This window comes from Pomacea canaliculata, linkage group LG3 (assembly GCF_003073045.1).
Source record: "Pomacea canaliculata isolate SZHN2017 linkage group LG3, ASM307304v1, whole genome shotgun sequence".
NCBI lineage: Eukaryota > Metazoa > Mollusca > Gastropoda > Architaenioglossa > Ampullariidae > Pomacea > Pomacea canaliculata.
This window is the reverse complement of record NC_037592.1, coordinates 22,931,735-22,946,083: the sequence shown is the minus strand read 5'-3', so window position 1 is coordinate 22,946,083 and position 14,349 is coordinate 22,931,735. Positions and strand designations below refer to the sequence as shown.

The 14,349-nt window shown below is 36.8% G+C and overlaps 1 protein-coding gene and 1 long non-coding RNA gene across 6 annotated transcripts in view; one reads left to right on the top strand and one right to left on the bottom strand.

Moving 5' to 3' along the window:
• Positions 1-1,808: 1,808 nt before the first annotated feature.
• LOC112560358 lies at positions 1,809-7,604 on the top strand. Its single transcript, XR_003098508.1, has 6 exons — positions 1,809-1,963; positions 2,920-3,163; positions 3,541-3,605; positions 4,181-4,354; positions 4,677-4,806; positions 5,321-7,604. It is a non-coding gene; the product is annotated as an uncharacterized LOC112560358 (long non-coding RNA).
• A 719-nt stretch (positions 7,605-8,323) lies between these two features.
• The window catches only part of LOC112560353 (TBC1 domain family member 4-like), a 30,414-nt gene continuing 24,388 nt past the window's right edge, over positions 8,324-14,349 (bottom strand). For all 5 annotated transcript variants that reach the window (XM_025232165.1, XM_025232167.1, XM_025232166.1 and 2 more), the window contains 4 exons: positions 14,204-14,296; positions 13,418-13,577; positions 13,024-13,193; positions 8,324-12,667 (listed from right to left, as the gene is read on the bottom strand). In XM_025232165.1, coding sequence (XP_025087950.1) covers positions 12,050-12,667; positions 13,024-13,193; positions 13,418-13,577; positions 14,204-14,296 — 1,041 coding nt within the window. In that variant the 3' untranslated portion in view covers positions 8,324-12,049. The remainder of the gene's footprint in view (positions 12,668-13,023; positions 13,194-13,417; positions 13,578-14,203; positions 14,297-14,349) is intronic.

The window sequence follows — 14,349 nt, the reverse complement described above, 5'->3', positions numbered from 1 at the left end:
CGCTCTTGTGAAAATCTGATTTATAGGCCTGACCATCCAGGAGACCAATTTATGTTAGAAATAACATTAAATAACACGAATCCAGACTGACGCATGACATTTTAGACAGAGTGGAATCAGTCCCGTTAATACAACTTGTCCTTGTCTACTCGGGTTCCCGTTGGTGGTGGTGACGTGGGAGAGTGTGACGAGCATAATAAGCAAATGTGAGCTGGGGTAGGGAAGAGGTAGGGTAGGGCAGGTGGGAGTGGAGTGAGATTGCTTACACGAATCCTCCTCTTTCAAAGTAAAGTGGTCTACAAAACCTGTCCAGCGAGAAATAATAATGTTCAATACATCCTCCTGATTATTGTCTCGACATTCCTGTGACTGCACCTTTTTAGTCGAAACAGACTGCACTAGCAAAGGGAATGGTGGAGGGCTGACAGGCACTACACTTCATGATATACTCGCGTGTGCAGGATCAAAAAATGAGTTTAGTTACGGATGTTTAATTTCTGGAATGCTCCATTCTTGATCAGTCACCTTGATATTGTTCAAAACATCTTATATAGTGTATTATTGTGATAGACGGAGGGGATGGGCGAAGGTACTAGTGAGTAGTACTCTCTCGATTATTGCATGATAACCAAAAGCGGAGCTTGTTAAATAATCTTATTTATTCCGCAAGACTGATGGGACATCTGGAAAAAAATAACCCCCATAGTTTTAAGTGATATGCAAGGAGTCAAATATTTATTCTAGTTTATATCAATAATAGTAATGTATCAAAGTTACTATCTAAGCAGCAATTTCAAACTTCAGTCTGTTCTGGGTTAAATTAACGAAGAGACAAAAGATATCCCAGTCATCCTGACATCACTTTATTTATTTGTGCATATTTATGTGACTGGCTGATCGACTGGATGAAAGACCGTTTGAGTTCATGTAGTGCATGTACGTTTCTCCGTGAAAACTTCATTAATTCCGATGATTGATAAATCGATTCTCTCACCGTCGCTAATTTCACTCTCCCGCTAATCAATCACCTCAAGCTATGTTAATTTAGTACAGAAGTTTTACCGGGGAACTTACATAGACTTTCATCACAACCCTTGATTTGACTTCCGTCCGATATTTAGAAACTGTTCATTGATTGCAGGCATGACGAGGGTTGGCGGAATCTTGGTGTTCACAATCCTGCATGGCAAGTTCCCTTTTCACCTTACTCCATGTTTTCAGTGTGCTTTTGTTTCCGAAAATTAAGCGTTTCTATAACTGAAATAAATCTGTATATAAAAAAGCTTGAAATATTTGATTAATCTGTTTTACAGAATTTAGAAGATTGACAACTGTAATATATAACTGAGTTAGATATTTTAAACAATTTAAAAGATTGACAAATGTAACAAGATGACAAATATTATACAGCCGCAAATACAGAAACATTTAAAATCTTGGTAATGTTATCAATTTAGAATATATAATGCGAATATTAATAATTTTAGACATTGTAACAAGAAGGAAAACACGGTACGGAGATGAGTACAACACCTACAATGCCACAGTCTAAAAAGAAAAACATTCGGGCAAACCTAAATTTTCTCGTAGTGTAGAAAACACGAGAGTTTATAGACAAAACTGTCAAGAACAGCATGGACATCTAATAACAAAAGGAGAGAGACATGACAAGTCGAAAACGAACATCCTCGTAATTGTCAAAGGTAAGGCCAAGCCTTAAGAGCAAGTAACATCCTTGCGATGTCACAGGGATGTTCGTACCACCAAATGTCCTATGAGAACAGTAACATCCTTGTGATGTCGCAGGGATGCTCGTACCAGCAAATGCCGAATACCCTGTTCAAGAACTGTACATCAAGGAGACCAACTATAGCATCGCGTGTGGAGTCTGCACGGCGCGCAAGGGTTCCATAGTCCAGCGACCGCAGCTGGACGACTGGGAGATCGCTTTCGGCAACTTGAGGTGAGCATCTGAGCCAGCATTGCTGTTTTCTCATTTTTTCCTGTGGTCACGCAAAAGCTTCCATGAACTCAAAAAAAAAAAAATAAAAAAAATAAATAGACGATACAAATTTAGGCGCCGCGACAGCTTTCCTTCTCTCGGCCCAATGTCTGGCATTCTTTATTCCTCTCGCTTTGTACAGTGATCACCTTCAAAGCTTTCAAGAATAGACCTACATTTTTTGTGTCTACATCCAACAGTTGATGATCTCTTTTTTCTGACATCTCTCCCTCCCTTCCCTCCCACAACCAAATTTGTTGTAGTTTGTTACTGTACCTGCTTCTGCTGCAAGACATTGAGCTCACTGGGAAATGTGCTTTATAAGTGCTTTGTCATTAATAGCATAACAGTAATATTTTGATGATGTTTTTCATCGAGATATTGTGTTTGGCACTATTCTGTTTTTTTCTTCACGCACACCTATTTTTTCAAATTTTATTTTACACCTGTTTCTTTCAAAACTTATGTTTGAAAATATAGCACTTTTCTGTTTGAAGTCATAAACGTTTGAAATTATCTGTATTGAGATGTTGTGTGACACACTATGTAATTAATTCTCTGACTGTAAGTAGCTGCAGTTGTTTTTATTATGTTTAAATGCAACGTTTAACGATTAACCTGTCTTTTAAAATTTTCTTTCTTCTACGTAAGGAACTTGCATGCGCGTCAATTGAATAATTTGTTTTTAACAAACATTTCTAAAGAATCAATACAAAGCATTAATTGCAGAAAGCTTTCCCACCGACTGTTATTATGTTTGCCCTTGACATTTTTTTGTTGTTGCTTGTACCCACCACAAGCTATACATCTACCAGTCTAAACAAAACAGCTCTTTGTTTAAATTGTGAAGTCAGAAAGTTATAAACATTACTGTCTTGATCTGGACTGTGGTCCTCATGGACACCTTTTTTTCCCAGCTTCATAGCAAACATGAGCTTCTGGGTAGACTTGCACAAAGACTTCACTCAGACATGGGTTTGGGGAAATCAGGATATCTTGAACGTGACAGACATTGCCAGCCTCCCATTGAGGACGGATTTTGAAATCTATTTAATTCCTCTTGGACATGCGCTGTCTGGAACATGGCGGAGCCGTTTCTGAAGCAAGTGCCTTGCAGTAGCAGTGCGAACATCATGTGCACTGTGCCATCCTCACCAACCAGTAAGCATCCAATGCCTGGACTACACTTATTTTGTGTCATGCGTGTACGAAGGTCCGTGCTTGCGCGCGCGTGTGTGCGTGTGTGTGTGTGTGTGTGTGTGTGTGTGTGTGTGTGTGTGTGTGTGTGTGTGTGTGTGTGTGTGTGTGTGTGTGTGTGTGTGTGTGTGTGTTTACGCGCGTGTGTATTTTTACGTACGTATGAGAGCTTGTGTGTGCGTGTATGTGTCGCATATGTTTATTCGAAGCACCCTTTTGTGTGATACGCACCTTCAGCGCATGCAAAATGTCTCCAAGTTTTACTCACTCACTCATTCTCTCTCTCACACACAAATTCTTTTTGTATTATCTCTAAGCGTCCCTGATTTAATACTTTTCAGGTTGTAATTACACAGAAACAAAGGGAAAGATGCTTAACGTTTCGACTTTATACCAGAGGTAAAAGGTATGTACACAGCTCAGGTTTGTTTTTGCGCTTGGACACACACACACACTCTTATTAACGACAGCAATGCGGAGGTGAAGAAGATTTGTGGTGGAAGTCGAACGCCGTAGGAATCATTTTGGGCAAGAGCAGCCTTGGATGTAAATCCTACTCGTACAATTATATGCAGCACAAGAAGAAAGAATACATAAAACCTAAATTCCCTTCGACAGCCCCGATTCACCACTCTCCATATAGCCTCCCTTCCTTCCTCCCAATACATTATTGTCTTTGACCTGCCAATAGGAGTACGACTTTCATTTTCTCTATTAAAGTATTTTCCTTTGTCCTTTGTCTTTCTGTAAAAGGCAGGCAATCCTCTACATTGCGATACCCAGCAAAATGTTAATACAGGACTGGCTTATTTCTACTGAAGGTAGCATGACAGCAGAATAGCATTATGTTTGAGAGAACTCAATAGAATCCACACATCAGACTAAACATGCAACATTTCAACCATAGTGTATAAAAGACCACTCGCAGACTTTATTCCTTTCTTTTAACTTCCCACCCCTTCTCTCACTTTTTTTTTCCAGACTCGGTTGACGGGTGTCGTAAAGCCTGCGAGAACCGGACTGACTGCTGGGCAGCGGATTTCAACATGAGCAATAATAGCTGCCGTCTGATGACATCAAGTAACGGGAGACCCCAAGTACCAGATATAGTGGATAACGGCGATTTTTCCATCATTGGAAAAACATGTGCCTTGTGTAAGGGGGTTGACTCTGTTGTCAACAGAATGAAAGGAACCCATGCATGTAACGCTTGCAGGCACCTACAGAGAGAATGTTTCTCTGGTTATAACAACATACATTGTAAATTCTTCCTTCATTCCATCTCAGACACCATGCACACCCAGCTACTTATCACATCGGGCTGGTGGAGTACGGTGACCATACCCCACCCGTAATGTCAGACTACTTGACTATACCATGCCAGCAACTTTACTTATGGTCCTCCTGTTGACCACCTCGTAACCGCTGATCACTCTCTCTCCCCTTATTAATTGTTGGCCCTGATTTTTACTTGCAGACAAGATGGCATCGGACTCTGATTTTATCTGTAACTGCGCGGCCATTCAATTACCTGAACAGAAGAGAAGCGAAGAGAGTACGAGGAGCACTACACGCAACAAGTCAAGAAGGAATTAATTGTTGAGAAGGTAAAAAAGAGAGCATTGTCCTCTGTTAAGGTGATTTTATAATTACTGCTTGGCACTTCAGCTTAAGCATCTGTTGAGCTGGAATTTTATGCTAATTAAAAGTATGTTTGGACAATAGTGATTAATTCATTCACAATTTCCGTGCGCACAAAATCCTAATGTAGGCGACTGGGGGCAGTCGTTACACAGATGTAACAGGTCAGACCATTGTTAAAACGTGCTTAGCTCTTATTGACACATTTTTACATTAGTGATTTTCGCCTTTGTCCCTGCATGCAACCTCTTCCTACAACAGTAGAAATTTTTCTTCTAAAATGTCCACCCTTTCCAATTTCTTGTTATCCAGCACACGAGTCAGTAATACTTATAGTTCTGGTCTAAGTTTTCATAGTGGTCTTTCTCTGTGTGATGTTTAGAAGTAGTCTGTGAAAGTTTCAGAAAGATAAGGTAAAAAAAAACCTATTTGTGTTATTGTTATATCCTTTTATTTTATGTCCATCTTATCAAACCCAAGGACACACTGTCTGCAACTGTGCGAAAGAAGATCAGTGCCCGGATGAGAGGAAGTCATCGACAGGTCTCGGCTACATGGGCATCTCGATGCTGGCTGTCGTGTTCGGCGGTCTGGATTCTCTTAGACCTGGCATCACTCATCGCCCATGCCAAGATAGCATATAACAACATAAGGGACTTTTTGTAAGTGACTCCAGCGATGTGTAACTCTTCGTCCCTCCCTGTCCACATAGGTCAGAGGTGTTCCCTCTCCCGGTGCATGAAAATTTAATGAACATTTAATGTTTCCCATTGACCGGTGACTCGACCTGCTTGCTCATCAAGCATCTCTTAAAGCCTGTTGTTGAGGAAAAGGTTCCGTCCAAAGTGAAGAGAAAAAAAAAAAAAACCCTAAAAATTTCTTCGTTTATTGTTTAATAGTTTACTCAATACGCAGTTGAATTACCAAGTTTTAATTGTGAAAACTGGGATAATGAAGTCATGAAGTTGTGCTCAAATCCTTTCAGGACCATTCATCATTTTTATGCTACATACCGATCTCTACTTTGTTGTTTTGACAGTTACACTAGTTATTTTCTAAGTTTGTGTGAAGTTTTGGTTACCATATCGCTATTACTACTGTGGTGTTATGTGGTGCTTAGCAGATCTCATGACAGAAATTCGAAAAAAAACCCTCGCCAGTAAATGTTTTAACTTTTCTCTGAAGTCCATAAGACAAAATATATTCTAAACATCTTGTGTCAACTGTAAGAAAACCCAAAATATTTGATGGAGTGCACTGTAGATAAATCGTTATTTAATTTCACCACACAATTAAATAAGCGTTTATAGTATCGGTCAAATCGTGCAAGAGAGAGGAGCTAGCTGAGAGGGGATGAGATTAGGAACCATCCAATTTGTTGTATATTCTATTCATTATGTTGCTGCTTCTGCTGTTGTTACAGTGGCACATTATCTTGGATTTTTAAATGTAGCAGTAGTCAAAAGAATTCTACAATACTTTTAAAATTTCAAACAATTCTTTGAACTTTTCTGACATAGTGATTATTTGCTTTTCTGTAACCTGTAGGCAAGCATTGTTTTCTGTAAGTCAACGAAGACATTTCACAAGACTGTTTTGCTATGTTTAGTATCACTAGTGATAACAGTGACTGATGGAGGAGAGATGGCTGTCAGTTTATGTTGATAGAAAGCTGGCATATACTTGTCGTCGGTGACGGCGAAATAACGAAGATCATGGCTCTCGATGACCAATGACAAGGGCTGCTTGTCTAGAGTATAGACTAATCCTGCGACAGCTATCTGCCTGACAGCGAAGTGCAGGTTTTCAGCTGTTGTAGCATTATTATATTAAAAAAATGTTTTTATATCATGTTGCTGACAATATGTACCACTCAGCTTAACAACTTTAAGAGGCAATCTTAGACTTTGATTATAAAAATACATTGCCATAAAATCGAAAATTATAATGCTGTTTAAAACTAATTTTATCTGATGTTCCAGATTGTTAATAAAGTATAAAAACTATGACATATTATTAAAATCATGTTTAATATATTTCTGTGTTTAAAAAATATGCTATGACAAACTAAGTATAATCTAAAGGAGCATACTTTGTATTGTTGCACGTTAAAATAATTTCTATGAATTAATGAAGTTGTACAAAACATTTTATATTTTTAATGTGTTGATTATTACATTTAGGTGCCTTCTTCCCAATAAAGCCAATGTCTGTAACTTATGGATACCTTAAATATCAGTACCTAGTCTTCAAGAAAATATCCATTTTTGTCATTTTTTAAAAACAATTTCTTATTTGTAGTGATGCACACTGTAGATATACATAAATTTCAATTCCTCGTCTGCACAAAATTTGCCATTCCATAAGTGCAAGATGAATACTTCTTAACTTTTGTATATACAAACAAATTCTCTTGCTCATATTTAATATTTTGCATACATCTCAAATTAACAATTCATTTGTATTGTTGTAAGTTATAAAATTTAACCCTGTATATGTGTGAGTTTGTGTGTATACATGTTAGTATATTCTTGTGACTGAGTGCACATGTAAATTTGTGTATGCATAATGTATGCAAAAGTGTAATGTTGATGAAAACTTTGGTAAGAATTTTAACTGTTGCAGACCACTTGAGCACACAGCAATAATGTAATTGTGTAAATTTCAGTGTCAGTGAAGGATAGCTTTAAAGTTCAGAAAAGCAAACTCTGTGTGTGTGGTGCACTAAGCATATCAACTATAGACCATACAATGTGCAATGAATGGATTGTCTCAACTTGCAACTATAAATCCAGCAAAATGAACCTGAAAATGATTCTCCTCTGATCATGCTGGCTCTAGTCACTGATTGTAGTCAACCATTTTTGGTCATTTCTTATCGATCTAGAAGCACTCAGTATTATGCAACCTTAGCTCAGTGTTTCAAATTAATGTTTATTTCAATTTTGAAAATATATGTTGCAGGTTCAGTAATAAGAAATAAAAATAATACGTAGTAGCTGAAAGTGTACTACATGTGATCTCCACAAATATCTGCACCAGTTAAAGCTGTAATGTTAAGATGGCTCTGTAAAAGCCTAGCATTTATTTATTTTACAAGAAATCAAAACACAATACAACATCTTTTAAGTACCAGTAAATGTTTTAAGTCTTTGCTATGATAATTTTGTTATGGTAATGTTTTACTGGAGGCAATCTGTACATATTTTTCCCCTTAACCCACCAAAAAAAAGTTAACCTATGCAATGATTGTTAGTTTATTAAAAGACAAATTATAAATTTCCCAAATAGGAGCAAACACGCAGATTCATTTTACTAAAAGTAGTCAAAATATCACCTTCTGCAACATCAGAAAAGGCTTGCTGTTTTTGCAACACCTCTGCATGAGACAGAAACTCTCATATTAGATGTTGCCTTGACTGAATTAGAATTTAAGTCATTTCATGTGCTCTTCTTCAAAATAAATAAAACACAGCTACTGAAAAATGTTTGACATTTCTATTAAGATATTTTGGCAAATCTTATACAGTGAATATCAACAATGTGAAAAAGATCAGAGGTCACTGTCATCTATATTCCTTTCTCACAATAGTTTGAAATTTAAGAACTCAAAAAAACAGGTTCTTTGTGCTAAACAATAACACATCCACTACATCAACTCATCATATATCCTCCTCCATGTTCCCACAAAGATTTGTAACTGAGAAACATTGTATTCATCTTTTTCAGTAAAAGGTGCACAGCACTTTTTTTCTGAAAACTAATGACAATAAAATTTTTCTCCTAACCTGTCAGACTCAGGTTAGCCTTTAAGGTGGGATTCTTATTAACTACTCTCTTTGCTATAGCTCCTGTGATCAGGATTGCTTTCCTCTTCTCCCTCTTAGCCTCCTTAAACTAGGTGTGCTAGTTCATTCCACAGAAGAGGTTGCCTAAATAATCCATATTAGTATGGTCCCAAAGGTTTGTTAACTCGCTCACAAAAGCTACTTGAACCATTCTGGTCCATATGGCTTAAGGCAAACAATATGTTAACAATTGTAATCTGCACAGTTTGCACTGGTCCAAAGCCTTGAATGTTATGTAACAAAAGTAAAAAGACATTCCGAATTCTGAACACAAAAACATACTCAAGTGAGAAATATGGTTTCTCAACATAATATTAAACAAATGGTCCAGTCTGAAATTAGCGTATACACCATGGGCAGAGATTGCACAATTCCGTTCATTTTTTTCACTTAAATGTTTGAAAAAATATCACCATCCTAAACACCTGAGAACTAAAGGAGTTACTATACAGTTTAATTGGCATTAAGTTCACCACAAAACTGTTGTACCATGATTCAATGGTATGTTATGCAAATTATTAGGTGGACAAAAAATGGTTATTTAGCTACTTACACAACATTTATAAAATGTTCATATTGTCTACATCTTCCAACTTACAACAACGGAACAGAGAAGAGATGGCATTATTTTGCACAACAAAAAGAAAGAAAATGAAAATAAATGTCTTAAAAAGTGAAATATGTTACTAAAGAAATCACCAAGAATAACAATGCAATTCCAGTTTATATATTGATTCTATCCACATTGGTCAACTGTTTGAGAGAAAGTTTCAGTTTACTTTGTACCTAGAAGTAATGACTCATGCCTGAACAAGGTATATCATGCCAACAAAAACACCATAATGTGAACTTGGTAATTTTTATAAAATCAGCAATGTAACAATACGGGAATGCGCTGATCGACCAAACTTCGTTGCTCAAATTACCACACATAGGGAACCTAGATGAGAATGCAAGTAATGCACAAGCAATAAAATATTTTTACGAACTCCATCAAGCACCAAAATATTGCTTTGTAGATCCAACAAAGAAATTAAGTGTTGTGTGCCATCACATGCAGCTGACAGGACCTCTGATTGATTCTTAATCGTGAACTCTCTACTAGCAATTGAATTCAACAGTGTTAAAGAATTTTCAAGATGGAAAATAAAGTAGACATTAGACAAACAGATCTTGCTTGCTGAGACTTGACTGAGCATGAAAAATTCTGTTTTGCTTCATAGCCCTAAGCAAAAGCGCTACATGCAGCAAATTTTTGTGCTTTGTATGTGAACAGACCAGTTACTATAGAATTGAAAAGTGACACATGGGCAGCAGACAGAGCTACTGAAATGATTCAAAATTTCTTTTAGGGTAAATCTTGACAAATCTTAAATACTGAATATCCACTATTGTTAAAAAGATCTCAGGTCACTGAAAAATCACCTTTTTTTTACACTGGTTTGAAATTCCAGCTAAAAACAGGTTTTTTTTTTAAAGCTAACCAATACAAGACAGCCAATACATCAACTCAGTCACAGAGGCTTTTTCATGTTCCCACAATGATCTGTAACTGAGAAACATTATATTCACTTTTGCGCGCAAACATGATATTAACACTGACATGTTAAGGTGATTTTCACAGTGAAGTGGTCTTCCTGTATGTTTTCACATCAAACTACAGCAAGAAACTAATTAACCATTAATCTCAAATTGAAATATATAATATTACAGTTATAAAAAGAAAAAATTTGTGCATCAGTCAGAACCACACTGTTATTAAACAATATCAGACTACAGTTTTAGTAGTCTTCAAAACCAGAACAAATAAAACAAATCCTAAAAATAAAAAGACAGTTACAGACGCCAAACTAACAAAAGGCATAGCAAGAAGACTGACGAAGAAGGAAAGAAATGCACTGTCCCAGCTTTGCGTATATGAAATTATTGCTGACAGCCCAGCATACAAAATGCCAGGCCAATGCATTCTTGCGCATAGCAAAATAATAATCTAAGAAAGAAGGTTTATCAAAAACTAAAAAGTGAATACTATGACCCCTGCAAGCAAAGTAGCATTTCCTTTGACACACAATAATGGCAAGCAATTCAAAGGACAACCACTTACAAAGCATATGAAAAACAGTGTACAACACAAAATGCATATGATTTACAACAGATTGCACAAATGAAACTAAATTTGTATTCTGTTTATCTAAACCTTACTAGATCATGAACACTAAAACATTATCCAGCAAGAATAGTCTTCACTTATGGCTTGGCCAGCATCACAGCAAAACCATAAAAAGTTGTTAACAAGGATGTAACCCTGTCAATGCAGTTCTCCATTTTGATTGTGACCATTCATCTGTTATAAACTTTGAGATACCAAGGAGATGAGAAGACTTGCTACTCTATTCATGCACACTACATTTTTACATTACTGTCTTTTAAGATGTAGGGGAGAATGATGAGATTATAAATTTATGATATATATATATATAGACATTATGTACTAATTTGTGCACATACAGCATGGCCATGGTACACTTAGTCTCTCACTCACTCACACCCAGTTCTCTCTTGATCTTATCATGTCATATGTTAAGGGGCACCTATAAAGATAGATATATTATTGCTCGTTTCTCTATGTAAATGTCACTTCAGAAATTTCAAACAAATCAACAACCGACTTTGCCATCTATGACTTAACATGAAGACTGCTGTCACCAGAAGTTCTTCCTTTGAAAACTGATCTTTCAAGACCTGCAAAACTGTCAAATATTTAGAGTAGCTATAAAAAGCCTACATTGAATAAAATTGGTTATTCTGCTTATCATCCTATCATACTTCTGGCTCTTCTTTCTTTAACACAGATGTTACATTTCTAAATACAATAAAACTAATCAAAGACTAACAATTGTGTAATAGAACATTTCAAGATGTCAAGTGACAGACCTCAAAAGGGGACAAGGAGGAAATAAATGACAGACAAGAAGAACTGGGGGTGGTGGAAGTGGAGAATGGCATAGTAGGACACAGAAAAAAAATAGGAAGAAATAAGAGCAACTATGCAATGCAGAGAAAGAAGACATACTAAGGACTAAAGGGCTAGTCACAGATAATCACAGGCATCAAAAAAGGAAATTACTCATACTGCCAACATTAAACTAGACATTTCTTTCTACAAAATATTTGTATAGAATATTTTAAATCTCAGGGCCTCTCTGAGATAAATCTCTAACATATTACTTCATAAGAATGATGGAATATCAATTCACTCAGATCTATGAGCCACCTTTGCTGCAGATTCTCATCATGTGTTGTAAAACATAATATGCAGAAACACATCTACTAAACTGTTTTTGTGACCTTTAAAATTGTGTCAAATTTGATCAGTAGATCCTTGTTTAACACTCTCTACAGCTTCACCACTACCAACAAGGTTCTTGTTATTGTCTCCACTGTCTGCCTCTTGTCTGCTTGACAAAGGACTGAAACCTGGTGCTACTCCTTGATCTCCACAGCTTTTGCTGAGAGTTTGTTGTCGTTCCTTCACAGGACTAGATGGACAGGATTTCCGAGACAAGCATGGAGAAGAACACGCTGACAATGACTGCATCTGTAACAGATGAGGTAGCTTCTCTAGTTCACTCTCAGGAATAAGGCTCTTGAGGGTGGCTACAGTAGTTAGCAGCGCAGACCTCTCAAGCTCTAGGGCTTGGATCCGAGACTTAAGTTTGTCCTCGTTGACTCGATACTCATGCTCTGCCAGCTGTAGGCTGTGCTGCTGGCTGTGAGCTCGCTGCAGTTTCTCTACCAGCTCCAGATTCTGCTGTCGCAGTTTACGCACAGTCTGTTGCATTGCAGCCATATGGTGGCTGGCACTGGCACCAGAAGAAGACTGGCCTCTTAAATGTGGGGAGCTGATCATCTCTTCACTGAACACATGATACTCTACTTCATAAGCTTGAAGTTGCTTGCTAATATCTAGCTCAAAAGCCTGAGGAACAAGAAAGATGACATTAATTTGACTCATATTGTGTCCTATTCATGTTCACAACTTGTATCTTATTAAACTGAATACAGCATACTTACAAATACATAAAATTTACAGCTCCAAAATATAGTCACAAAACTTAATAAACTATTAAATCATGAAAAAAACTGTTGGATGGAAAAAAAGAACATTTGTGTTCCAAGTACACAGGCTGTATCAAAAAGTATCAAAAATAACATGCACAAACTTGCGCACAAAAGCACACAGGCAGGTGTACATGTGCACATCCACCACATGCATGCACATACAAAGTACAAAGCCACTACCAGCAAGATGTGTCAATGAACAAAGCACTCTACCTGATTAATGACTCGTTCCATCTGCACATGCACCATATCTGGCAAAGTGGTCTTCAGAAAGTCTACAACTCCTTCAAATGAACTGCACTGTAATATCAGCTCTCTATGGCTCACAAGCAGCATTAGTGCCACCTTGAACACCACATCTGGTCCTTGTATAAATATCATGTCTGGATGGAAGAAACCCCCCCACCCATGATTTAGAAAGTTCTTTTCTTTAATAAACTGACCAGTAAGAAAATAAATATGTAGCCAATCAAAAAAATAGTCAAAATAGAAAATATAATTACTAAACAATCAAAATGGAAAACAAATCTTGTGTTTTATGATTAGTATACTGCCAATGTAACTAAAAAGTAAACAATTATGAACTTGAAGGAATAAGCTTTATTACCGAAAGCACGAGCCACAAAGCCAAGAGGAAACTGGGAGGCAAAGAGAGTGAGAAACCAGGGAGTTGCATACAATGCTGGGGCTATTTCATAGGCCTCAAAATGACTGTACAGCTCACGGTCTTGGTCGTGTATCAGTCGCATCAGCTGATAAAGTTTGATCTACATAAATATAAGACAATAAAATTGCTAAATGTAATCATAAAGGTAATTATAGTAAAATAGATTGCACACAAAAACTTCTACCCAGCTGAAATTTAGGGACTGATTATACATGGATAATACATCAGTCATTGGTGGCAAGGTAAAAGAAATTTTAAAAACTATGTCAAAGTTTAGGTTTAAGTTCCTCTTGTACTAAATATTTTTACTTTACTTTTTTATCTGTCGGTAAAAGTGCTAGTAAAAATCGATAGTGTCAGGAGCACTAGCAGTATTAATATTGTTCCCTGACATTTATTCTGTTTATACAATTTTAAACTGAAGGGAAAATTTGTAAAAAAGATCATGCATTCATGTCAGTCTCTTTACATAACAACTTTATTCTTTATTTAAAAAGAAAAACTGATTTCTCCTTCCACTAAACAAGCACTAGACAACTGATTCACCATTTATATTTGACTTCAACAAAGTGTTACTAACTTCCCTTGATCCTACTATCAATATATAACTTCAAGAATTTGTAATATCATCATCTGATTCTTCAGTATGTGACCTTTGTTAAGGTGTTGCTTCTTCCAAACGACAGATACCTCTATACCTAAACTTCATCAAACTTTTAACCTCACCTGAAGAGCCATCATGTTGGGGCAGTACTGTTTTCTGAGTCCCAGTCGAACCATCAGGTGTTGGATCAGTTCAAATGCAGCAGTTTCCTCCATCTTAAGTAATAACAGAAAAATGGAGCAGGGAAAAAAATGGCTAAATGTTTTCT